This window comes from Brassica napus, chromosome A8 (assembly GCF_020379485.1).
Source record: "Brassica napus cultivar Da-Ae chromosome A8, Da-Ae, whole genome shotgun sequence".
NCBI lineage: Eukaryota > Viridiplantae > Streptophyta > Magnoliopsida > Brassicales > Brassicaceae > Brassica > Brassica napus.
In genome coordinates, this window is record NC_063441.1 from 18,801,657 (window position 1) to 18,826,738 (window position 25,082).

Below are 25,082 nucleotides of genomic sequence, written 5' to 3' on the forward strand. Positions count from 1 at the left end.
TTTAAAATATAACCAATATTTTACCCAAGAATTTAAAGGAAAATGGAGGAACATTCTTAGGTGAGAAATATTGTGTATATGTTTATTACCAATATATAATTAACAACCACTAGCAATCAAGAGACAACTATCATAGTTAAATCAGAGTCTTTGAAAAATCCATTTCGGTGTTTACTATATACCTTGTTGGTATAATTTAAGCCTATATACGAAACCTCGTTGGGGAAGCAATTGAACCAAATATATCGCATAAATCATCTTTTAATATAAAAATGTAAAATTCACTAGTTGAAAATGTAAGATTTATACAGGTGATTTGTATCTCAGGCATAACAGCAATTTTCAGCATAAGAATCCCAAAAAAAAACAGTAAAAACACTATTGGCCATGTTGACAAAACTGTTATTCTCTCTAAGCCTTTTCTAACCAATGTGAACTAGTTTCTAGTCCTTCTATGTTTCATTAATGTCGGTCTTCTTGTAGGAGATATCTCTGCGGTGTCGCGAGATTTTACTATACATGAATAGTGGTTCATAGCTTTACCTTGCTTTTGTAACAACGTCTCCAGTATTCTCACAGCCTTGAAGTCGATTTTTTTTTCTGTCATCAAATCGAAAAGTTAATATATTTCTGAAAACCGAGCGCATTTACGTGACTAGTGATATGTTCATAATAAACATATTGTACCATGCAATAATTAGTAGCTTAATAATCTATCAGAAAGATTTATTGCACTTTGGTTTTGTTCTATGCACAGACAATAAGATATAAAACTCTATAGCTCAATAAACAAACACAATAGAAAGAGTCTTCCAAAAATGACATGGAGTTTACACATTGACAACTTCAAAGTTTAAACCAAAACGTTTCATTCATCTGTCATGTTCTTGCCAGTTTTTTTCCAATTGCTTACCCTAATTAAAGGAGATATTTACTTTTTGTGATCAAAATGATTTTTTATGATCCATAAATGTCTTCTTAAATTTGCAAGCAAGTTGTTCGAGTTTGAAGTCTGCAGATATTATTTTAAGAGAAACCAAACTAACTTGGAAGAGCAAGTGAAGTACATTTTGAAACGTTGTCTTAGCAAAAGTTTTGCAAGGTCACTATAAAACCTATGCATATGTTTTATATGTTATGCCTCTCCTGTCACGCGTACATGTGTGAATGTAAAATCATAATTATATACGTTACATCAACTCGAAATGTTCTTTTTCAAATTTAACTATAAGAACATGGAAAAGTTCTTTTGCTTATGCTCTTTAGCCATCTAACGCTACACTACTAAATGACGTTGAGTTTAAATTGACAACTTCAAAGTCTAACCATCCGATTTGAAAGTTAGTAAAGGGTAGCTACCAAAGACTTCTTCCTGATTTTTATCTTAAACAAAATCTGAAGTTAATTTGACTTATTAAACAATTTAACCCTATTGCAATAAGAAACATTCATAACCTTCAATAAACAATCATACCAATTGCAGTGATGACTGCTATATAAACTGCTCGGTTGCTATTACAACATATTCAACAATAAGTTGGTTAGAGAGGCTTAGAGAGTATAACAGTTTTGTCAACATGGCCAATCCCAATTGGCCATCTCTACTTATGTTGGTCTTGGCTTTGTTTACCATTGTTGTTCATTCAAGTGCACAATATTCTCCTCCATCACCACCACCATATGCTTATAGTTATCCATGGCTTCCACCATATGTTTACAAGTCTCCTCCATACGCATATAGCTCTCCACCGCCTCCTCCATATGTTTACAACTCGCCACCACCTCCTCCTTACGTCTACAGCTCTCCACCTCCTCCTCCCTATGTTTACAAGTCTCCTCCACCACCTCCATACGTTTATAGCTCTCCACCACCACCACCACCATATGTCTACAAGTCTCCTCCACCACCTCCATATGTCTATAGCTCTCCACCACCACCACCGTATGTCTACAAGTCTCCTCCGCCACCTCCATACGTATATCCCTCTCCACCACCTCCTCCGTATATTTACAAGTCTCCTCCCCCACCTCCATATGTCTATAGCTCTCCACCACCTCCTCCGTATGTCTACAAGTCGCCTCCACCACCTCCATACGTCTACAGCTCTCCACCGCCTCCTCCCTATGTTTACAAGTCTCCTCCACCACCTCCATACGTCTATAGCTCTCCACCACCACCTCCATATGTCTACAAGTCTCCTCCACCACCTCCCTACGTCTATAGTTCTCCACCACCACCACCATATGTCTACAAGTCTCCTCCACCACCTCCATATGTCTATAGCTCTCCACCACCACCACCATATGTTTACAAGTCTCCACCACCACCACCGTATGTCTACAAGTCTCCTCCACCACCTCCATACGTCTATAGCTCTCCACCACCTCCTCCGTATGTCTACAAGTCTCCTCCACCACCTCCATACGTCTATAGCTCTCCACCACCTCCACCATATGTCTACAAGTCTCCTCCACCACCTCCATACGTCTATAGCTCTCCACCACCACCACCATATGTCTACAAGTCTCCTCCACCACCTCCATACGTCTATAGCTCTCCACCACCTCCACCATATGTCTACAAGTCTCCTCCACCACCTCCATACGTCTATAGCTCTCCACCACCACCACCATATGTCTACAAGTCTCCTCCACCACCTCCATACGTCTATAGCTCTCCACCACCTCCACCATATGTCTACAAGTCTCCTCCACCACCTCCATACGTATATAGCTCTCCACCACCACCACCATATGTCTACAAGTCTCCTCCACCACCTCCATACGTCTATAGCTCTCCACCACCTCCTCCTTATGTCTATAAGTCTCCTCCACCACCTCCATACGTATATAGCTCTCCACCACCTCCTCCGTATGTTTACAAGTCTCCTCCACCACCTCCTTATGTCTACAGCTCTCCACCGCCTCCCCCGTATGTCTACAAGTCTCCTCCACCACCTCCTTATGTCTACAGCTCTCCACCGCCTCCCCCGTATGTTTACAAGTCTCCTCCACCACCTCCCTACGTGTATAGCTCTCCACCACCTCCACCATATGTCTACAAGTCTCCTCCACCACCTCCTTATGTCTACAGCTCTCCACCACCTCCACCATATGTTTACAAGTCTCCTCCCCCTGCACCTCCGTACGTGTACAATTCTCCTCCATCACCATCTTACATCTACAGCTCTCCGCCACCTCCAAGCTATAGTTATAGCTATAGCTCACCCCCTCCACCAATATACTAACCATATATACATGATGAAGTGAGTTTCAAAAGAAGCTTTTACTAATAAGTTACGACCATGGTATCCATGGTTTTACAATATTTCCCTTTCGAGACTTCATTATAGAAGAAATGTACTTTCGTTTGTACTTATACTTTGTGCATTTTGACTTTGGGTTGTTTGCTTATGATGTTTGTTATGCCTACTAAAAGGCCAGTGTATTAATGTCTTAATTTATAGCTATTGAATAAACTCAATTACTTTTTAATGAATCGGGTATAGATATATTGGTTCATAAATTTTTCAAGTTGTACAATAGAGTATATATATGAAATTATAGCTCAATTAACCGGCAGACCTAAAGAGGTTTGAAGTCAAAGTTGGCCAGATCCTGGACATAAACCATTAACTATATAGAGAAAAGATCGATTAATTAACTTACTATTATGGCCGCGCGAGTACACCAATATATAGGAAAGTAAAACGTGTAAGTATTCATATATCTTTGCTTCTAAACGAAAAGTTGGTACATAATTTGTTATCGTTGTGTGTACATACGTTGTAAAGGTTAAATATGCGGATTGATTGATTCACATTAACAAGAATATAATAATAATAATTATTATTTATTTTTTAATTAACGTCTCAAAACTTTCAAGTTGTATATTTTGATGGACATATGTATATATAGTTTCATTATTATTCAAAACATGAGGACGAAACAGATCTTGATCTTTGTAATATGTACTTCTTTTGTCAGCCTTTGTAATATGTACATATGCAGAGAAAGAATCAAGAGTAAGAAGCAACAACATTGTGTCATGAAAAGAAACATATGTTGTTAGGATCACTGCCACGAGACTACTGTTGTCTTCTTTTCTTCCCCTATAATGCTTTTTTGGAGTAAAATGTGTCTTATCTTCATAATTAAAATGAAACTTGAACTCATCATCATGATCAAAGCCTGACCTTGTAGACTCATTTAGCCTCTACACAGACCACTTGAACATCACTAGACTCTTCGCCTCTCCTTAAGCAAAATGAAAGGCATGCCTCTCTAGTACCGTCATTGAACTTACGTCCTATTCAGACAAAGGGACTAATGCCCATAGCAAAGTGATCAATCTAAACTAGCTCTATACTTGGCAACCGAATCTTTTCAAACACCATTCAAGATTCTAATGACAAGAATCTCCGTTTTGATGGACGGTCGTAACAGGCAGCTAGATGGGCTATGCTCGCATAGATAAAAAAAAGCTTGAATAGAAGCAAACACTGACGTTTAAAGATTGAGTAGTCTTGGCAAGAGCAGTTGAAGGAATATGTGCAAAATGAAGATGATCAAGTTCACAAAAAAATAGTAGACGATGATATGAAACAAAGTTCTCTATTATCCCATTTATTTTTCTAATCTACAAAGTGACTTATAAAACATAAAAGAGGGCTATACATGGCTTTGAACTAGACAGCATAAACCAACAAGATCCTAGAGGTTTACGAAGTTAAAAAATAATGCAAAGAAAATTACTCTCTCTCCATCTCTTGAGTCTCCTCCACACTAAAAGCTGAATCAACGAATATTTACACTAAATCCATACCACTCATCATCCCTTCTTCACCATCTTGTTCCACCAAGTCCAGTCTCAGGCAAAAGCCCTTAGAAACAAGACTCTACACGATCCTTTATTCTTCTTCTTCTTCTTCAGTCTCTGACATCCTCAAAACTGGCAAGAAGTTCCCAGCCTCTGCCTCAGATTCTGTCCTAAAGTTATCGCCTTACGCTTTGCAAAAGCTGGATAAAGCAGCTCCTGATACTTCTCCAGGAACATAGTCCACTCCTCTTCACTCATATCCGAGAGCTTCACAAAGCTAGTGCTTGCTGGAATCTGTTCTTCTGCACTCCTGTGTGCAGACGACGCATATGCACTCTCTGCTCTAGTTCCTGGATGTTTCTGATACTTTTGGCTCTTCTCACCTAGAAGAGTGGTTTTGAGTGACATTGAAAGCTTAGTAACCGCCTGCATTTTCTCTACATTCCCTTCCTTCTCTTTGATGTCTTCTTCCTCTTCATCATCTTCTTCCTCTTCTTCGACCTTTGGAAGATGACTACGAGTGAACCCTAGTGGAAATGCTTCCTCACAGTCCAAATCAAACTGGAACTCAACCTCACCACCCAAGTCTGACCTTGGTGACTCAGCTTCCTTCTCTCCTATCAAACTCCTAGCCTCTAGACACACCACTTCAATCTCACTCGGCTCCTCATCTCCAGGACGAACCTCTCTCGTCATCATCTCACCAATCTCAGCCAAACACAACCCATACGCAGCAGCTTCCTTGAGCAAAACAGTACACAGAATCAAAACACGGAGACTCGCCTCACGCACCATAGGAAGCTCCCTTCTCAGCATCTCACAATCCTCAAAAGGATCAAGACTCGCTATGTACTTCAGCTCCTCTTCAGAGAACGGTATCGACGCCTGAGGCCAATGAATCCACTCGAAGTAAGGATCCTCCAGAGTCTCCGGCAAGGAGAGACCGTGATCAATCGGAATCAGCTCCACTTGTCCAAACATCCCAACACCGTCCAGCTTCCTGACCAGAAGGTTCCCTGAGTGCCTATCAGTATTCAAGATTCTGATATCAAGAATCCCTACACGGTGCACGGCCGAAACAGGGAAGCTCGACGTTCCGTGCTCGCTAGCGTCATAATCATGAGGTATAAACTGCTGCAAGGAAGCAATCTTGCTCACCAACATCTTCTCCATACGCTTGCTCCCACCCTTCACACCATTATTGACATTGAATATGGAGTGAGATATCTTCACAAGAGCAGTGGGAGGAACCTTTGCGAAACCATCCTTATCAAGGAGATAAGCCGCGACCTCTCTGTAACCCGTCTCCCCAACGCGCACGGAGCGTTTCAAACCAGGCTGTCCAAGCGCCTTGCCAACAAAGCCTTTAGGGTTGTTAGGAGCAAAAGGCTCCTCATCAGTTGGTTTCACAATCGCAACGCTCTCTCCACGAACGTTCTTAAAGAAGTAAACACCTCCAAGACCGCTATGTACAGCAACTGGCTCAACATCCCTCTTCAAGGCCTTTCTGATATCCTTAACGACTTGCCTCAAACAAACCGAGTTCCCAAGAATCTCAATAGAACCGCTCTCATCTCTATGCTGCTGAACATCACCACCACCCCTCATTGGCGAAAGACATGGAGTCGATGAGCTTCTATGAAAACTGTTCCTAGTTAGTAGCAGTGGAGAGTCACTCCTCACAGCTGTTAGATCATTCTTAAGCACCAAATCCCCAAAGGTCAAGGAGCTTTCATCCGTAGGGAAATGAAGAGCAACCTGTAACTTCCTTTTCACTGTGTGAGCGTTGTCGCTACGATCCAGATCCAACCCCAGCACACAACCAGTATCCGTCTGTACAAAAACACGCCTACGACCCACCACAGGAGACTTCATTCCTCCTAATCCTAAACTGTTAAACTCATGAAACTCCCCGGTGAGGGGACTCTTTAGAACCGAAACTGCCATTTGTGTTTGAATAGGACTGTCTAGCTTACGTGACATGAGCGTGGGAGACGAATCAAAAGCTAAAGATAGATCCTTTCTTCCTCGGCTAGATCCAATAGACCACCAATCAAACCAAAGAATGAATCAAACTCCACAACGAGCTTCCGTAGTTAGACCCTAAGATGACATTAAACACAACGAATCTGCAAGTAAACACAATAAAAATCAAAACTTTAAGCTTAATCTCAGCATAGATCTCCAAAAGCAACAACACACATGAACAGACCTATCTAACTTTCTCAGGTTCATACTTAAAAACGTAAGCTTTATAAAAGAAAGACTCTCTCACCAGGCTCGACGGAGAAGAGAAAATGACGCGCCGGCGAGGGGGAAATGAGCTTAGATTGAAACAGCCAACGGAGGAGGAAGAGATCGAAAACGAATACAGTAACAAAATCAACTCGGTCCGAGTCGACTCAGGCAGGTCTCTCTCGCTTGGAGCTGTTCTTTCTCTGTTCCTATCTCTCTCTCTCTCTCTCTGGTCACTCGCATTTAACCTCTCCCCACAGCTTAACCCGAGTGTTAGAAATTAACCATGGTTAAATGGGGCCTTAAAGGCCCAGGAGAATATATAAGAAAATTAAAATTTAAAAGTAAGATCACAGCCGTTGATCCTCTGAGAATAATGTTGGCGAGATGAGGAACGTACGATGGGAGGCACCGGCCTTGGAAGGGACTAAGAAACAGAAGATGATGACGTGGACATTAAAGATTAGAGCTTTGACGTGGCTGGGTCAAACTTGATTTACCCCTCAGGAGGACCAGTTTTATTTTGCTAAATTTGGAGTTTTTTTTTGTCATAAAGACAAGTGTGTGATCGATACCGACATCTCTAAATTATGTTTGACGTATTCTCCAAGTGATTTTGACGATCTTAATGCAGTATCGTCGGGATAGTTAAGAACAAGATCATAATCTTGGTCACTTTAAAGTTAGAAACACAATTATCTAATACTTCATGATTAGAGATTAGACAACTGTATTATTCTAATTATAAATCATTTAAAAGCAATTTTCTTTGATATTCACATTTTATAACTATGTTTATATGCAATTCAAAATGTGTCTTCGACGTGTTATATTCGACGTCTATTCCTCCCTTTTTAGCCTATTTCCATATTTTCTTTATTCTGTATCTTTCATTCTTTTTAAAGTGATTAACATGTGTTAGTGTTTTTAATCGTTAGATAACATATATCAGTTTCTAAAAATAATAGTTTAGAATTTATAATTAATCTCGAACCAGACACAAGCATTACTGACCTTTGAAGGCATTAATGCCATACCACCATGCATACTTTTGTCTCTTAGAAAATAAAATTTGGTAGGTGAGTGAAATTTCTCCATTTTGATTTTCACATAATATGCTGGTTAAATAGAATTTCTTACATTAAACTAGAAGAATATGAGTAAACATGAAAAAAAAAAACAACTTATTGTACTTCAGCAGTTGAAAAGGTTCATTTTACAGTTGAAAACTATGGCTAGAGTCTTTCTGTTGTGATTTTAATCGTGGACCAACTATCTATGTTTTATATGACAAGAATTGTCGGTGCTACACAAGTTCTAGGAATTAGTCTTGACTATGAGTCGAGATTTCTAAGACTGAGTGAATTGACTTGCAAGAGATCTGCAAAAAGATTTAAATACCCCGTTTGCGATTACATTGAAGGTTGTGTATAAACACCAGTGTTTATAGCTGTACATGTATAAATATTTTTGGAGTTTAATTTTTTATCATTGTATTAGCTCTAGAATAAAATGTCGTTCTCTATCACTCATTCAAACCCCTTTTACACAACATTCAAATATTCAATATTAATTAAATACCCAACCATATATGTGAACACCAAATATAAACCACCAATGTTATTGTAAGCATCATGTTTAGGCACGATGTACGTGGTAGAGGTGCAGAGCCGCAACGGCCGGGATAGATATTTTTCGACATAAGCAAATCCACTACAATGTTTGTTTATTCGTCAGCAGGCGCATTTAATAATATTATCTCGAAAAGCTGAAATTTCATTTGTTTTAATCTCAATGAAAATGACGATTACTACTGTTATAAACATGAGTAAAATAAACTAAAATTAGTCTCCACTTTTATCTACCATACAAAATTAGAATCGATGTTAGTGTATATTGGGACAGGTACTATCGAATCGACATTAGTTTTTACTAGAAGAAACTAAAAAAGAACCAGTTCAAAAAAAAAAGAAACTAAAAAAGAAAATTTCAGTTGCAAAAAAAAAACTAGAAAAAAATAGTTAATACATTCCACCAAGAGGAGAAGACAAGGTCGTGCAGGCGACTAAATGCAGAGGACTGATTGGTGAACGTGAGGCTGATTCAGTGGCTAGTTGAGCTATACGACAATCTTATCCCCTCACGTGTCATTATCTCGTGCTCAAAGTCTAATACTGCAAACTCGCTTATATTTAGATTTACTTAACTGGCCATATACTATTTTTATTGTTTAATTTTTTTTTTTGAAACCCCATTTTTCTTGTTTAATCAAAACTATTAATTGTAACCAAAAGTTCAAGTTGACAAATAAAAACGAAGTTCAAAAATTAAGATTGTGATAAATGAACTGTGGTTAGGGATGCTATGGGTTGAATATATATACACAAACCATGGGGTTTGGGCTCTAGATTTTGTCTTTTTCATATAGATTGGTATATAGTTAATAAATTAATATGATTCTATCAGGAAAAATGCAGTTTCAAATACTCTTTAAAAAATGCAGCAGCAACGGCTATGTGAAAGGATATAGTAAATAAAGAATGAGTACATTAGTTAAATGACAGATAATGAAGTAAATATTAATTGGGTAAATAAAAATCAACTAATTGGCAAATGACTGATCAAAATATTTTAATTTAATTGTTACAGTTCAATATATTTTTTTCTGGATCATGATTGTTTTTGATGTATATATTTTTAATGATATCTAATTTATCTAATAGTTGATTTAACAAAATTATATCGTTAAATTCAAATCCTAAAATATAATCTATATTAAATACACTAGACACTTATAATTAAATAGGTCAAAAAAGAATTAGCTCAGAGCAGCTCCTATGGCAATATTTAAAAAGGTTCTTATCATTTAAAAAAAAATTAAAATAGGAAAGAGAGTAGAGCGAAGTTCTAAACTCCCAAGTTTTAAGGATGGATTACTAATTTACAAGGACAATTGTCATTTTACTAACCATTCAATTAGCTTTAGAAAATTAAATCTACCAAAACAAATATAATATTAATTACTTTTTTCTTTTAGAATCTGTTACAGTTTCCAACCAATAATTTTGCTCTTACCTCATAACAGTTAAGTAAAACACAAATGTTCTAAATTAGTCTAAAATTAACTAACACTTGGTTTACTTCCATTGTTATTCTCTTAAGTATCACTTAACTTGCCATTGTATACAAATATTCTGAAAATATTGTACATCGTTTTCTGTTTGATATTCGGCATATAAGTCAGAATAAATTTTTATGAGTAATCATAAAAGTGTTCACTCTTCATCTTGGCGAAAAAAAAGTGTAGCGGCCGCTATTAACCATTTTACTAATACCGTTATTAACTTAAGATTTTTTTTCCTTTTTGATAACCGGAGAATACTCAGTGAGTAGAAGTCCAACCGACTAATCTCATATAAGTCTATTTATCAATGGTAATTAGATATTTGTATCGTCTGATCACACAAACTAAAGTTAGATTTAGTAGGTTTCGAATCCGGAAAGTCTATCATCTTTTTAAGAATATCTCCAAAAGACATTTTATAATTTCAAATATGAATTTTTTCAAAATTTGAATTCTGAAGAATAAAACTCTATATTTGAAGTTTCACTACTCAAAACTTAAAAATTTAAAACTTCAAATTTTTGTTTGTATTTTGATCCCTACAATTATCCATCACATTTATATTTTTAAATATTTTTCCGTTTATCGTATTAATCCTTAAAAAATTATATCTCACTAAAATTTAAGATTTTTTTCTTTCTAAATTTAAGTTTTACACATAAAATTAAATAAAACCTTAAAATAATATTTTAAATATTTTAAAACTAAATTTAGACGACAACAACAAAATAAAAGAAACTTAACAACAACAAATTTTTTTTCCAAAATTACATGAAGATATAACTATTACACAAAATTAAATACTACAGTAACACTAATGGTCAGGTAAATTTGATATGGAACCTCCAAAATCTCAAAAACATTGTCCAAATTTTTTTGGTGTAACCGAAGATGGTTGTTGTTGTTGTTGTTGTTTTGATGTCTTATTCATACGATTCTTTCTTATTCAGATCGAATGCATTCACTGAGTATTAATATCATCGATAGAAGTTAAGTCTTTGAGCAATATTTATTTTCTTAGTTTGTAGTCTACAAATTAAAAATAAAGAGACTCATTTTTACTTCGAGATCCACTAGTTGATCATAAATGCATTACATAAATAATTTTATGGAATAATTTGGTATTCTGCTTGAAGTTTAATATTAATTATGTTATTTCTATTTAAAATTATATTCTAATATAACACTTTATTAATTAATAATATTGTAATATTTTTATATATACGCTTAGTTATTTATAAAAGTTTTATGAAATTAAATTAATTATGACAAATATAAGAACTATAGTATAAAATACAAAATAGTTTTGAAGTTAAATGTGAAGTTTTATTCTGAAGAGAACCTTTAAACTTTAGATGTAGAGTTTTTGAAATTTCATAATAGATTTTTTTTTTTGGAGATGGTCTTAGTTCATGGTAGCACTTGATTGCGTTTAACTAAAGAGTTCAATTAAACTATTTGTCATTTTGCAACGAAGCATGCACTATACAAAAAAATAATAAACATATAAAACGAAGATTCATGTATTATTCTCGATCAAAAATGTAATAAACAAATACTTGACACAAGATAATGTCGTTATTGATGATGTGTCAGCGATGATTATGTAACGGTTCCCCCCAGTTTCTTGATGAAACCATGTGTTATATGTTCTTCTTGAATTATTTAGACGATCTTCGCTTTTTCTACTTTTGTTCTGTATATTGTCCTACTTTATTAAAAAAGGTTTTTTTAGTACAGAAAACTTACAAAAAATAAAATAAAATATTTAGAAAAGAGAAATTTTCATTTCTTTTTTTTCCAGTGAATTTGTTGTCTTTATTGTTATGAAAATTAAATATCATATAAAATAGTTTAATTAATTTAATATATATTCCACCATTTTGTAAATTCTAAAATTTTCTGCTATTTAATTAATTTTTTTCGCAGCTTAACTATGATTTTCGCGAATCTGCAATTAAGCGATGGTTACCAATCGGAGTCCATATATATCCTTTCTTAAAAAGAAATAAAAGCTGTAATATTGAAAGAAAAAAAGTAGAATTGATTGTTTCTTCTTGTCTGACAGAATTTTCTCTATGGGCGGGACTATCTGTTGGCTGACCAGCCTTCTGTTTCTGGTTACTTGCGCACGCACGGAGCAATAAATCAGTCCTCCAATATCATACTATATAAAAGGGACTAAATTCAAGGCTTTTGAGACTATCCACCTCAGCCAAAATATTTTCATCTAAAAAGAATTAAAAATAAATATCATTTAGAAAATTATTAACTAACATACAACTTTTGATATTTCTAGAAATTTCAAATTTGTAACTGCTAATTTATTAATAGAATCATATATCTATATTGAATTATGTTATATTTTAATAGTTAGACTTTAAGGGTAAATAAATTATTAATTTATAATATATATAATTTATAAAATTATATTGTAGTTATAAATAAAGAGAAAATAACCGGGAAGGATGAAAAAGCTCATGTAAAATTATGTAATTAAAATGGTAAAATGGTGAGTATGATGAGGTGAATCTAAGAAAATTTGTTGTACAAATTATGGTGTTTTATTCGTCCACTATAATGATTTAAAATAAAATATATATTCACATAAATAAGTCAATATTTGTTGTTTTTTTTTTGGTAAGATGTTAAGATTATTATTTTCCAAAAGGTTACACTGTTGTTTTTAAACAACTTATTACAGCAAGGAAACAAAAACAACCAACAACAACTCAAGGTAAAAAAAGCCTTAAGGAAGTCTTATACAAGAAATATAAAAAGAAGTAGAGAAGATGAGAAAGAAGAACTTACCGGGTAAGAGAGGAGACGGTCACGCATCATACGGTCGAAAGAGGCAAGGATGACTGATGAAGGTGAGGAGACATGACTGAAAGTAGAGCTTGATGACTGGAGTAGCATGTGCATCTACGTTGACGCGAGGTTGATTGATCTAGGCTGCAACAGAGTGTAGATCAGCCGGAGGAGAAATCCAAACTTCAGCAGCAAAAGGCTTCCATATCAAGCGAGAGAAAGAGCACTCAAAGAAGAGATGATGGTGAGTCTCTATTTCCAGATTACAAAGGGCGCACGTTCCTGAGACATTTAATCCCCAACGCCTCAAGCGATCCTTGGTTGGCAGTCTTCTCCGCAAAGCCAGCCATGATATAAACGCATTACGTGGAATATGTTCCTTGAACCAAATATTCTTGTGCCAATATGTATTGTTGATAGTGTTTATATTTTTTTCTGACATTAGTATCCATATTTTTTGATAAACTGATCCAAAGAGATTAGTTTGTGGAGCTAACCAAACGAGGATTATAGTGTTTACTTTGGAAAAAGTAATAGGTTGAATGATAGATGGCGTGCGTGCCTTTTCACATGGAAATCTGCACATATATTAAAATTATAAGTTTTGAATCATAGAGAAAATATAGTGTATATGACTGAAGTTGGTACATTCCGAAACTAAAGATGGCTGAAATTCTTCTTTGTCAAAATGCATAGATGTGAATCTTATATGAATAGAGTTCTACATTGCTTATAGCAGTGTAATAAACTCCGTGTGTAAAGGAGAAAAAATGTTATATAAGTGAAAACAAAAATTATGATTTTTTTCTTGTGCCTATAGGCTCTTCGCAATTTGAAGAAGAAAGAACATATTGTGTGAAAATCTTTGGCTCGGTCAAATTTTATCCAGTTGTTTACAAAACTGTTGTTATCTGATTCATGTAATTTTTCAGTGCTGATTTAAAAGCCCAAAAAACCTATCTATACTGACTTTTTTATATTTTTTCTGTGATTTGAATTTAAAAAGAGATAAAACTTTCGATAAGTTATGTAAACTCAGAACAAGTATTTAGCTTTAGAAAGCATTTACATGTTTCAAACTTATAATATATACATATATAATGTTTAAAATTATGCATATAAAACCTGTGTAAAATGTGTCTGAATATGTTTCTCTTCTTTAATGTGTTAATCGTACTATATATAATATTATTTTAAAATTTCAAAAAGTTTATGTCACTATCACATACAAAAACCATCAATAAAAAATATAATTCTCCATCTACAACAAAAAAATGAAAAATTATTAACATATAAATTTAAATTAAGAAAAACTAACATTGGAAAAACAAGAAGTTAATATAAAAGAAAAAAATTAACAAATAATATTATAAATAAAATAAATTTATAAGACATAATCCGCGCGAAGCGCGGAAAAAATCTCTAGTTTTTTTAACAATATTCATCACAAATTCACAATATGTATTTAAATATACAAAATATCAGTCTGTTCAACTTACCAATACATTCGAAAAATAGTTGATACAAAGTTATTTTCTTTTCGCAGCGGCGAATCTCTCAACGGTAAATCAGGCCTTATCCGGCCAAAAAAATCGGAGAAAAAAATCTGGTCAATCACATATTTGTTACCAACATGCGAAACGTTCAAATTACCTATGATAGAATGAACACAAACGTAATGCACACAGTTCATCTGGATCCACCAAAGGACATTGGGGAAGTGGCTCCTAGGATTTGTCCACTAGGAGCAACAAAAATAAGTTTGAAAAATTTTAAATATCGTGGATAGCGTAAAATTTAACACAATCAATAAAAACCTTTTGCTAGAAAACGCCAAACCAAAAATTAGTCGGAGTCATGTAGTGTGTAGCATGTCTAGGGAATCTATCAGTTGGCGTGGAGACGAGTTTGGTCTGGAGGGTTTATGTAGTATAAATCAATGTAACAAATTTTACACAGAACAGTTTCACTCAAAAAGTTAAAATATATTAATTAAGGATAAATAGAATTTCCAGTGTATATATGGTGGCTAACCATTGCTGCGTATTATTATTCGTAAAAATCGATCTTATATTAATTATTTTATGTCGATATATGGCGAGTCCATTCATGCGGCAAAGTAACCAAGGTTGCAGTTGTAAATGGGTTCAAGAGTCAGATCGAGACGGTTCCTCCTCACCGCCGTTGGATCTTCTCCTTGGTACATGCCACTGAAATCACAATCATATGGCAAATTAAAAAAAATATATATATATATAATATCATTCCATCTTATTATTTATTGTATAGTTCTGGACTTGTAGTTAGAAAGCCATCAACCTCTAACGCCACACTAAACACAAACCCTAAATATGAACATACATACATACAGCATCATCGCCTACACTGAATTACTAACACCAAGAGTCGGATCTATATGTATACCAAGATAAAAATGAAACACTACCGTTACCCCATATTTAGGAAAGGAGATGCCTGATGAGAGATCATGTAAGGATTTAACTGCGGCTGCGGCTGAGGAGCTACATGGTGGCTGCGGTTTTGCTGCTCTGATTGGTTTTGATGTGTCCTTAGGATACTCTCCCTCTCCTTTATCTACCAATAAACGATATGATCAACTAAATTTATGTATCGATCGAATCACAATCAATGTTGGCACGGTATTAAAGTAAGCGCAAGCATGTATGTAATATTATATATATAATATATATATAGCACCAAATACATAGTAATTATATTAGTTTCCATTTTGATTAAGTATTAGTTGCAATTATCAAGGAATTACTCCTTAGTATATTTTTTTTTGACTAAAGGCTTTCAATTTAAAAAACATAACTATTACAAGATAAGACAAAAGTCTTATAGTTTGGAAAAGTTAGCATGGAACAAGTTTCATGAAATAGATAATCTCAAGCCTATGAAACATCAAAGGAATAGACTAGAAACTCCTTAGTATTGTTACATAATTTTTCTTGTAGTATGTTATTTTCAAACAAACTACGAGACTAGGTACATATTTTCATAATGCTCTTTCTTAATAAAACTCAAGGAAAATGATGTACTTGCTCAAATAAACCTACTGGCCTATATGTGCAGCGTGTTTATATATAGACCATGATTACGAGAAGACAGTTCAAGTTCAATTCTAGGAGACAACCTTAATACTAAACGGATAAAGCCCACCTACATGTGTGCACATATGCTCATGATTATACCAATCAAATGAAACAACTAATTCTTCCTTTTTTTTTAAAGAGTTGGTGCCGAAAGTTGAGCAATGGTAGTATAATGTAGAGGTTGAAGTGGAGTAGAACAGTGGAATTTAAATAGTAAAACAGTTGTGAAACAGTAAAAATGCAACGTATAATGATTACCTGTTTGGTAAGCATGCTGTTTTCCTCAAGTATTTCTTTCTCCTGTCAATTTTACAAAATGAAACAATTCTCAGGGATCGCTCTAGAGGTTCCTTCTACATCTATATCTATATACACATATAATTAAACACTAATATATTAAGAAATATTAACCTTTATAAATATAGATATAATCATATAAACCGAATATATATGAACCATATGTTTTTTTTAAATGAATGTTAAATTTTATTCAATAAAAAACCCTTTGTTTACATTTACAATGCTTTCTTCACCGAAATAGTCTAACATGTGTAAAAACCATATGTTTTGTATTTAACTGAAAGATTTTTTTTTTGTAACATAACTGAAAGATTTAAACGGTAACATAAGTCACACATACACACGTACGACTTGAGAGATGAAATGGTTTTAACGTACCTTTCTTTGGAGGTGGTTGAGGGACTCGTGCATTAGTTGATTCTGCATACAATTGAGTCCAAATTGTATTCATTCATATGAGACAAACTCTATATAAAAATTAGGCATATATAGCTTCATAAACTTAAAGATAAGATTGCGTTTGTATGTGCTTATTTACTTACTTTTCTGGAGCGAATATGTTTAAGAGAAGTGTCAAGCTGCTGCTCCAGATTCTGTAGCTCCTTTATGCTGATTGATTCTAAATCTTCTCCCAGATAATGCCTACGATTAATCCATACCACCATCTTTTTTGTTAATTCCCAGGCTTAACTAATACAATAATTTTACCAAAAAAACTAATACAATAAACTAATATTTACACATGTTAATTCCTAAATTCTATAAGTACCTTTGGTTCCTCTCCAAAAGCTCAATCTTAGCCTTAAGCCTGCTATATTCCATTGACCAGTTCGTTTGTGCCTACACAATTAATTTTCATTATGTAAACAGTGCATCAATTATGTTAATTAAGAAAACACATTCAAGATATAGTACACAAATATATGTTTGATAGAGTCTTGGAGATCATTAAACATACATTGACGTGGGAGTCTGGAGCTTTTAGCTGTTTCTCGGCGTAAGAGTACCTCTCGTAGCGTTCTAGTACCTTCTCCATGCTATCATTAGGCTTAGGATTAGTGTAGATTCATTCACCCAAAAAGTTGCCGTATTAAATTAGTATATGCGCATTTCTAGATATAATTAATTACGACTAATAGTTTGCACCCAAATATTTTCTCAGCTTATCAGAAGGCCACACATTTGTCTAAGATGTAACTATTAACCCAAAATATCCAATACACACACATTATATCATCTAGTTTACCTAATTAATTAGCGATGCATCTAAACATTAACTTTTATTACGGAAAAGAGATAATCCCTGGTTTTGTGCCTTAACCCTAGAAACAATCTTACATCTACAGTTTCTCTACATTAAAAACCAGTTGAATCACTAGCCCCACACCTCTAGACGTGCAGCGTCCTATATGTCCCAGTTTTGAGTTTCCAATTCTTCAGTAAAGTTTTGTTATATGTTTTTGAAAATAAATTTGTTATTAGATATTTATGTATGAAACGACATAACATAATAAACATATAATAGTTTGTCCTTTTCTGAAACGAAAAACAGTTGTTGAAGTTAAGTTTTGACCATCGGTAGACTGAGAAGCTGATAGAAAATAGAATGATCTCTTTTACATTGATCCCCAGAGGTCAAAGGCCCCCTATACCTAGATGTCACTTCCGTAGCTCTAATTTCTCTATATAAACCATTTGCAAAAAAAAAAAACACGAAAATTATACAACCTTTATACAACGATATTGAAAGATTTTCTTTCATACTACTATGCTGCTGAAAGATATTTAAGCATAAGGATAGCTTTTCAAAATTTTAAGGCAAAAATCACTCTAGCCTAGATCAACATAACGTTTATTCTTTCTATGATTAAATTACTCAACTCTCTATTTGAAACAAAAAGGTCTATACATATTTAAATTAAAGAAGATATACAGTGACGATTTCTTGTAAATCCATGTCGCGACCAGTAGAAGTAGATCTTGATCTAGGGTTCACTTCACGTAACACCTTATTATGCCCTATTTTTTCTGTTTTTTTTTCTGATATAAGCAATTATGCTATAATGGTTTAACTTTGGTAAAATCAATTCGTAGATCCAAGTAATTAACTACAAAATTTGTGAGAATTTTCATAAAACATAAGAAGACACCAAGAAAAGGCCTAAAGGAGAACAAAAACTATTTATTAGGGCAAACAAAGGCACACTAAAACAATTAAAAGGGGAATTATGCAGTTACCAAGATTCAGACGAGTACTCGAACAGTTTCCCCTTATGGGAGAAGACAATAAGGGAAACCTCAGCATCACAAAGAATCGAGATCTCATGGGCTTTCTTCAAAAGACCAGCTCTTCTTTTCGAAAATGTCACTTGTCTATTGATCTTGTTCTCTATCCTTTTCATTTCAACCCTACCCCTTCCCATTTCTCGTAGAATATATAAATTATATAAAAGAAGTCCAAAAAGAGAAGCAACCAAACAAGCCCCAGTAAGAAATATAATAGAGAGATAACGACGAGCTCGATCTAATTAGGAAAGTTTTTCTTCTTTCCCTTCTGATGAAAATAACAATGTGAAAGAGTCTTTCTTTATTTAAGGAGAAGATATTTTGGTATGAGCGGTTTCAGGGAAACCTAAAGCTGGTTTTGGACAAGGATAAAACAGGAGTAGCTTACTAGGTTTTGCTGTCGACTTCTCATTGGTCTGACTGGACTTCCATTGGCTAATGCGAGTCTATTCATTTCTCGCACTGTATTATTTACAAATTACAATAGTGAACACAACTAAAATTAAAAGTACAGTAGTTGGGTTATATCGACGTCTAGTGACGAGAAAATGGGATAGCTAGACAAGTGAAATAAGCACGGACCATGGCGCTATCCCAAGTGTCACCTTCGCTTTGCATTGACGGCGGAGTTTTTTTTTCTGTAAATGTAAATAAGTACTTATAGAGTTTTTAATTGCTCGGCGGTAACAGTAGTGAAGTACGTATAGATGTTTCTTGGCAGACTTGAACACCAATTGACAATTGTGTATTATGTTGAGTCAATAGATATTATTCACGTTATATTTTTGGAAACATTAGAAGAAAATTGATTATCAGTTCTGGTAATTAATGAACATATCATTTTATATCAACTTCGGGAGACTGTTATCAATATTTATATATACATATGTATTATCACAGACCCAAAATATAACTTATATGACACAATTTACGCATGTGGTATGCTGACTTATAGCGGAATGAAGGATCGAATGAGATACGAGAGAATAACAATATTGTAGGTTTTTCATTTATCTATAACAATACATATATGGAGATGAAATCAGTTAAACAGTATCTAAAGAGAAAATTTAGAGCGAAACTAAAAGAATCTAAATCTCGTGCTCTTGGCGACAGCATCCGCTGATCTCCACTATCGACATCTTTCTTACATATGAGTACTCTCCTTTGTCCATTATGTATCTTGTATGTATAGAAAAAATTGCAACTGCTCAACTCGGATCATATTTTTTTAACTAACTGGGGTCATTTTTTCATACTTTTGAGTTTTTTTTGGTATTACTAAAATCTAGACAGAAATTAAAATGTAAAGAAAATCACCAAGCAGAGTATAGATTAACGCGTGACTATCAGACTGACTGGCTATTACATTTAGCATTACATAATTCGTGGACAGCTCCGTGGAGTCAAGTTGCAAATTATGATAGTGAGTCTATTGTACGAGAGGCAGATCCAGAATGTAATAAAAGTCTTGAGGATAAGAAATATGATCAAACTTTTTGTACCATAAGAACAAAAAAAGATGGTAACGACACTAAAGATTTGGGTAATATATATATCGTGTCTAACAAGTTGCATTTCTCATAGACCAACCGTGTGCAACGAGCGATTTCGATTGTATATCGGAGAAATATACGCCCCGTTCGTTTGTACATCTAGAAGATGCGTCCAAATGGTCTATCTAGATGTCTTATCCATATGCTTCGTTTGGGTGTTGTTTGTTTCCTCATTTCGTCCATGCATCCAGATGAATCATCTGAATGCAGCTATGTTCATTTTTTTTTAACTTGCATCTACTTTCAAGTGGACCGTGGACTTGTTAATAAAATGACTAAAATATATTTTTTTTATCTTTCAGCGAAAAAAATATTTTTATAGTTTTGGCGGAAAATACGTTTTTATGAGTTTTGCGGAAAATACGTTTTTGCGGTTTTGGCGGAAAAAGTACGTTTTGGGGTTTTGGCGGAAAATGTGTTTTTAACGAAAAAGTGTGTTTTGCAGGTTTGACAATAAAAGTTTTTTTTTTCGCGATATTGCGGGAAAATGCATTTTGTAGTTTTAGCGGGAAATGTGAATTTTTCCATTTTTGACGGGAAATGCGTTTTTTTTTTTGCGTTTTTTGCGGAAAATATTTTTGCGGTTTCGATGGAAAAATGTGTTTTCCGGTTTTGGTGGGAAAATATATTTTCTCGGTTTTGGCAGGAAAATACGTTTTCCCGGTTTTGGCGGAAAAATGCGGTTTTCCGGTTTTGGCAGGAAAAACGTTTTCCGATTTTGGCAGAAAAATGTGTTTTTCAGTTTTGGTGGGAAAATACATTTGTTTTGTTTTGGCGGAAAAAACACGTTTTTCGGGTTTGGTGGAAAAATGCACTTTTCCGGTTTTGGCGAAAAAATGCGTTTTTCAATTTTGGCGGGAAAATGCGTTTTTTCCGGTTTTGGCGAGAAATTGCGTCTTTCAGTTTTCGCGGAAAAATACTTTTTGCGGTTTTGGCTGGAAAGTGCTTGGGGGGGGGAGGGGTTGTCGGGAATATGTGTTTTTGAGTTTTGGCGAAAAAATGCATTATTTTGGTGTTGGCGGGAAAATGCGTTTTATATGTTTTGAGGAAAAACGCATTTTACGATTTTGGCGGGAAAGTGTGTTTTTTAGTTTTTGGGGGTAAATGTATTTTTCGGTTCTAGCAGAAAAATGTATTTGCAAAAAAATAGAATTTACGGTTTAAAAATAATATTTTGATTTAAAATGTCATTTTTGTTATTTATCATTTTGGACTGAACTATATGCATCTGTGTCGAGATGCACCATCAAGATTCACCTTCATTTAGGTGAGAATTTGAAATGAGTTTTTAAAAATTCAGGTGGATGATCCATTTGGATGTAGCACTATAATGTACAAAGCGAACATCGATTTGTATTTTCACCCAGATGGATCACCTGGGTGAGCATACGAACATCAGCCATATGATTATACAAAAGATCTAGAATGCATATGAAACAAAAGGAGATTAAAGAGGCTATAGAAGTAGGAAAAACCTAAACGGGATATTCATTTCCTCGACATAAGGAATTATTAATATGGCATAGTTTTTGTGATTACTAGAAATATTCTTTTTATTAAAATGTAGTATCAAAATAAATCAACAAATAACATACGATATTCAGACCAAGACCAGATAATGTTCTGCTCACTGCTCGGTCCAACTCTCAAAAACAAATCCTATAACCGGTTTGGTTTAGTTTTTGTTATCCGGTTTGGAATAATACCCAATCCATCAAACATATCACGATGATTTTTTAAACGGTAGTTTAGCTATCTCGACGAGGATTCGGTTCAAGGACTGAGGCCGAGAAAAGAACGGTGCATGATCGGCTCCTTTGAGCTGGAAAACTTGTTCAGGTGGGTTCAATTTGATCATCGCCTCCTGAAGAGGAACTGGTATTGCACAATCCTCCATGGTTGTTATGTAGAACCGTCGAGTAGAGCCGTAGTTTTTCTCCGACACGTGAAGTTTTTCAACAACCGGCGCGAACGGAAACGGTCTAATGGATACCGATGACAATGCGAGGTCCTATACCAAAAATCCAGGTAAATTCAGTAATCAAACCGGACTGTAACGGCTCGGTTTAGATTTACCTTTGGTGGGCTCTTATGAAAGATAAAATCTCTAAGCAAAGATCTGTCGTAGTCAACGGCAGTTGGAGGGTTCTTTTTGCCGTTGGCGTACAGAAATATATGAGCTTGTTGTATCAGATCATTTGATCCCAGCTGAAAAAGAATTATTCACCAAAAGATTTGCATTGTCGGTTTGTAAAATCATCGATGTAATATTTTGGACGTGTATATATTCATTAAAAGTTTTAGTTGTCGATTAGTAAAATCATCAATGTAATATATTTTATAATTTGTAATAAAATAATAAATTAATGTAACTAGCAGAAGATCTAATAAATAAAAAAGGTACCGGTTGATTAAAAAGATCGAGAGTGCTTTGACCATTGGCCAACATAACAGCAGAGATATAAACAGCTTTGGAGATTTTAGTAGGAAATATTTCCATCGCATAAGACATACAAGCCCCTCCAAAATCATGCCCCACCAAAATTACCTGTAATTAATTATGGTCTTAAAACATTATAAATTGTCTTAATTTCATCACAAATGGTCAAAGACTAAGTCGAACCTTCTCGTTGGGTTTGAGGGATTCCAGAAAGTGGAGGAGAGGCTTGGAGTAATGAGCGAGGCTTGTGATGGTATTGGTGTCAGTAGAGCTAATACCTGAACCGGTCAAGTCAACAGCATCTACTTGGAAACCATGTTTCTCTAAGAGAGTTATGGTTCTGTACCAACACCAAGCCCCAAATCCTCCACCATGAACTAGCACAAACCTCTTCGTCTCTGAAACTTCCACCTTCTTCAGCTCCTGTTACAGATACACACATATCACTCACAATGTCACAAGACATAGATAAGCTACTATTGTTTTTTTTGTCAACTTGATAAGCTACTATTGTTCAAATGCCCTTTTTGTGTGTTTGCATCTTATTTTTTTAAATGATAAATAATGTTTACGACAATGTAAAATACAAAAAAAAAAACAAATGTAAAATTTAAACCTAAAAGAAGAAACTTTTTTCTCAATTTGTTTGCAATTTTGTATAATTACAGAATGATTTCATTTAAAATGCTAAAAGTAGTGGCTTATTCTAATTAAAAAAATACGAATATCTATGATAATTTTCAATGTAAACGAATAAGCTTCTGCGTAAACGCAAAACGCAAACACATACACCTCAAAATAAGCATATATTCATTAGTTCTCTATTAAAAAAGGCTTGCCTTGTCTGGGACCTGGTTAGGCTTGATCACTGGATTGACACTAGACTTTCGCCTAGAGCTAGAGGTTCTTACGAATCCACAAGTCGATTTCTTGGGACTCTGGACGGCTGAGACAGGTCCTGAGCCGCCGCTTGAACTGGTGGACTGTCTGAAATTAGGAGGAACAACATAGTTGCTGTTACGAGGGGTTTGGTTGAAGAGGAGATTAGTGGCTGCCAAAGTTTGCTCCTGAATAATATGAGAGTTTTTATCGTGTCCATGATGATCTTGATGATGTCTCTCTCTTATCTTCTTTTTTGGTTTGATTACACCTTTCCTGGAAGACGAAGTGGAGGATGAGCCGGAGCAGGAGAGCGATAGGCGACGCATGTATTTTCTGGTATTACTTCCTCCTCCTTTGCCACGGCCGGCCGAGGATTTTTTGGGACGTTGTTCTTCCTCGTGTGAGATGCATGTGAACGAGTTCCCCATTTTTTCTGAATTTTCTGCGTTAGTTTCTCCTCAAAAGGACAAAAGAATGTTTATAGATGCATGACTACATGTTCTAATGTTTGTTCGTGCTTGCCTCTGTTGGAGAAATGTAACAGTTGAGACCTTCACGTCGTCAAAAAGGTCTTTGCATTAGACTTTGAGGTTGCTGGGTACTCAAACTATTAAATATTTGACTAATTTGACTTGGTATTAAGGAAACATTCTGAGAATAGTTGTCTCAAAAGTTAAATAATTTTTATTTTTGACATATAATAACGAGAATAACTTAGACGATTCTATAACCTTACATTTAATTATGAATGATTTATGTAAACAAATTTGGTGGCCAAGATGGAGACGTATATAATGGAGAAACATGGAGGGCACATCCTTCGAGCATTATATATTATAAGGTAAACACATTGGTGTATACGTTGTTATTCACCTTCATCAACTCATGACCTGGCCTTATATCTTCAGCATTTCTAAAATTGTTTTTAATTTCAGAGAAAGAGTTTTGTTTCTTGGCAGTCATTGGTCTAGACTCTTTTCCAACTATACACCTTATGTTTCTATTTTCTAATAGAACTAACTTCAGGAGTGGTTGTCCCATTGACGAAAACATTACATGCAGGCAATAAGACTCATTATTATATTAGACAATGGACAGATACAGTCATGCGTCAAGAACGTAGAGGAGGTAGGATGGTCAGCATGGTGTGGTTGAAGAAAAATGGTGATATTGATAGAATTAACTTTCTACCATCAGTATAACAAGATGTACTCTTTGCTTCCTTGTTTTCATAGTGGTCCTCTTTTTGCTTTACACAAAACAGAGTAAATGGGTTTCCAGTTCTGTAAATTTTCAATCATTCACTTTGATGAAGCACAAAGAGAATATATAGCCCTTTTGAGTTTTGAAGGTTGTATACCACCAAAAACAACAATAACTCTTGTTTAATAAACAAAAATAGAATATAATCACTAATCTTTTTTTTTTTTAACACTTTGTGACTATAACGTGATGGTTTGAACAAAAAGAGAAGAAGAAAGATACGAGAAAAAGCTGGTTGTGTTTATTGTAA

The 25,082-nt window shown here is 34.8% G+C and overlaps 4 protein-coding genes across 7 annotated transcripts; 1 reads left to right on the top strand and 3 right to left on the bottom strand.

Annotated features, from left to right (window-relative positions):
* Window positions 1–1,366: 1,366 nt before the first annotated feature.
* On the top strand, window positions 1,367–3,495 carry LOC111199808 (extensin-2-like). 3 transcript variants are annotated; one of them, XM_048737986.1, is made up of 3 exons: window positions 1,369–1,690; window positions 1,874–2,344; window positions 2,375–3,495. In XM_048737986.1, the coding sequence occupies exons 1-3, from the start codon at window positions 1,578–1,580 to the stop codon at window positions 3,246–3,248; spliced, it is 1,458 nt and encodes a 485-aa protein (XP_048593943.1). In that variant the 5' UTR covers window positions 1,369–1,577; the 3' UTR covers window positions 3,249–3,495. The 3 variants fall into 3 exon arrangements, with proteins under 3 accessions (XP_048593942.1, XP_048593943.1, XP_022545966.2); XM_048737985.1 differs by having other exon boundaries at window positions 1,367–1,720; window positions 1,925–3,495; XM_022690245.2 differs by having other exon boundaries at window positions 1,385–3,495.
* Window positions 3,496–4,600: 1,105 nt separating this feature from the next.
* On the bottom strand, window positions 4,601–7,353 carry LOC106361843 (phosphatidylinositol 4-kinase gamma 5-like). Its single transcript, XM_048737984.1, has 2 exons — window positions 7,095–7,353; window positions 4,601–6,948 (listed from the first exon to the last, which is right to left on the bottom strand). The coding sequence occupies exon 2, from the start codon at window positions 6,800–6,802 to the stop codon at window positions 4,946–4,948; it is 1,857 nt and encodes a 618-aa protein (XP_048593941.1). The 5' UTR covers window positions 6,803–6,948; window positions 7,095–7,353; the 3' UTR covers window positions 4,601–4,945.
* Window positions 7,354–14,899: 7,546 nt separating this feature from the next.
* Window positions 14,900–19,004, bottom strand: LOC106359222 (transcription factor CAULIFLOWER). 2 transcript variants are annotated; one of them, XM_048737987.1, is made up of 8 exons: window positions 18,644–19,003; window positions 17,364–17,442; window positions 17,175–17,245; window positions 16,948–17,047; window positions 16,784–16,825; window positions 16,364–16,405; window positions 15,442–15,584; window positions 14,900–15,199 (listed from the first exon to the last, which is right to left on the bottom strand). In XM_048737987.1, the coding sequence occupies exons 1-8, from the start codon at window positions 18,826–18,828 to the stop codon at window positions 15,097–15,099; spliced, it is 765 nt and encodes a 254-aa protein (XP_048593944.1). In that variant the 5' UTR covers window positions 18,829–19,003; the 3' UTR covers window positions 14,900–15,096. The 2 variants fall into 2 exon arrangements, with proteins under 2 accessions (XP_048593944.1, XP_048593945.1); XM_048737988.1 differs by having other exon boundaries at window positions 15,067–15,199; window positions 15,436–15,584; window positions 18,644–19,004.
* Window positions 19,005–20,940: 1,936 nt separating this feature from the next.
* On the bottom strand, window positions 20,941–25,061 carry LOC125577132 (putative methylesterase 13, chloroplastic). Its single transcript, XM_048737989.1, has 5 exons — window positions 23,527–25,061; window positions 22,871–23,110; window positions 22,652–22,795; window positions 22,324–22,455; window positions 20,941–22,258 (listed from the first exon to the last, which is right to left on the bottom strand). The coding sequence occupies exons 1-5, from the start codon at window positions 23,995–23,997 to the stop codon at window positions 21,971–21,973; spliced, it is 1,275 nt and encodes a 424-aa protein (XP_048593946.1). The 5' UTR covers window positions 23,998–25,061; the 3' UTR covers window positions 20,941–21,970.
* Window positions 25,062–25,082: the final 21 nt, after the last annotated feature.

Bases quoted from the DNA above. Each gene is read 5' to 3' on its own strand.
- LOC111199808 (XM_022690245.2), top strand. From the start codon at position 1,578: ATGGCCAATCCCAATTGGCCATCTCTACTTATGTTGGTCTTGGCTTTG.
- LOC106361843 (XM_048737984.1), bottom strand. From the start codon at position 6,802: ATGTCACGTAAGCTAGACAGTCCTATTCAAACACAAATGGCAGTTTCG.
- LOC106359222 (XM_048737987.1), bottom strand. From the start codon at position 18,828: ATGGGAAGGGGTAGGGTTGAAATGAAAAGGATAGAGAACAAGATCAAT. The intron at 17,443-18,643 runs GTAACTGCATAA...GCCTAATGATAG, and splicing joins GAGTACTCGTCTGAATCTTG to CATGGAGAAGGTACTAGAAC. The intron at 17,246-17,363 runs GTATGTTTAATG...TTAATTGTGTAG, and splicing joins CTCCAGACTCCCACGTCAAT to GCACAAACGAACTGGTCAAT.
- LOC125577132 (XM_048737989.1), bottom strand. From the start codon at position 23,997: ATGGGGAACTCGTTCACATGCATCTCACACGAGGAAGAACAACGTCCC. The intron at 23,111-23,526 runs GCAAGCCTTTTT...TATCTGTAACAG, and splicing joins CTAACCAGGTCCCAGACAAG to GAGCTGAAGAAGGTGGAAGT. The intron at 22,796-22,870 runs GTTCGACTTAGT...AATTAATTACAG, and splicing joins CCCTCAAACCCAACGAGAAG to GTAATTTTGGTGGGGCATGA.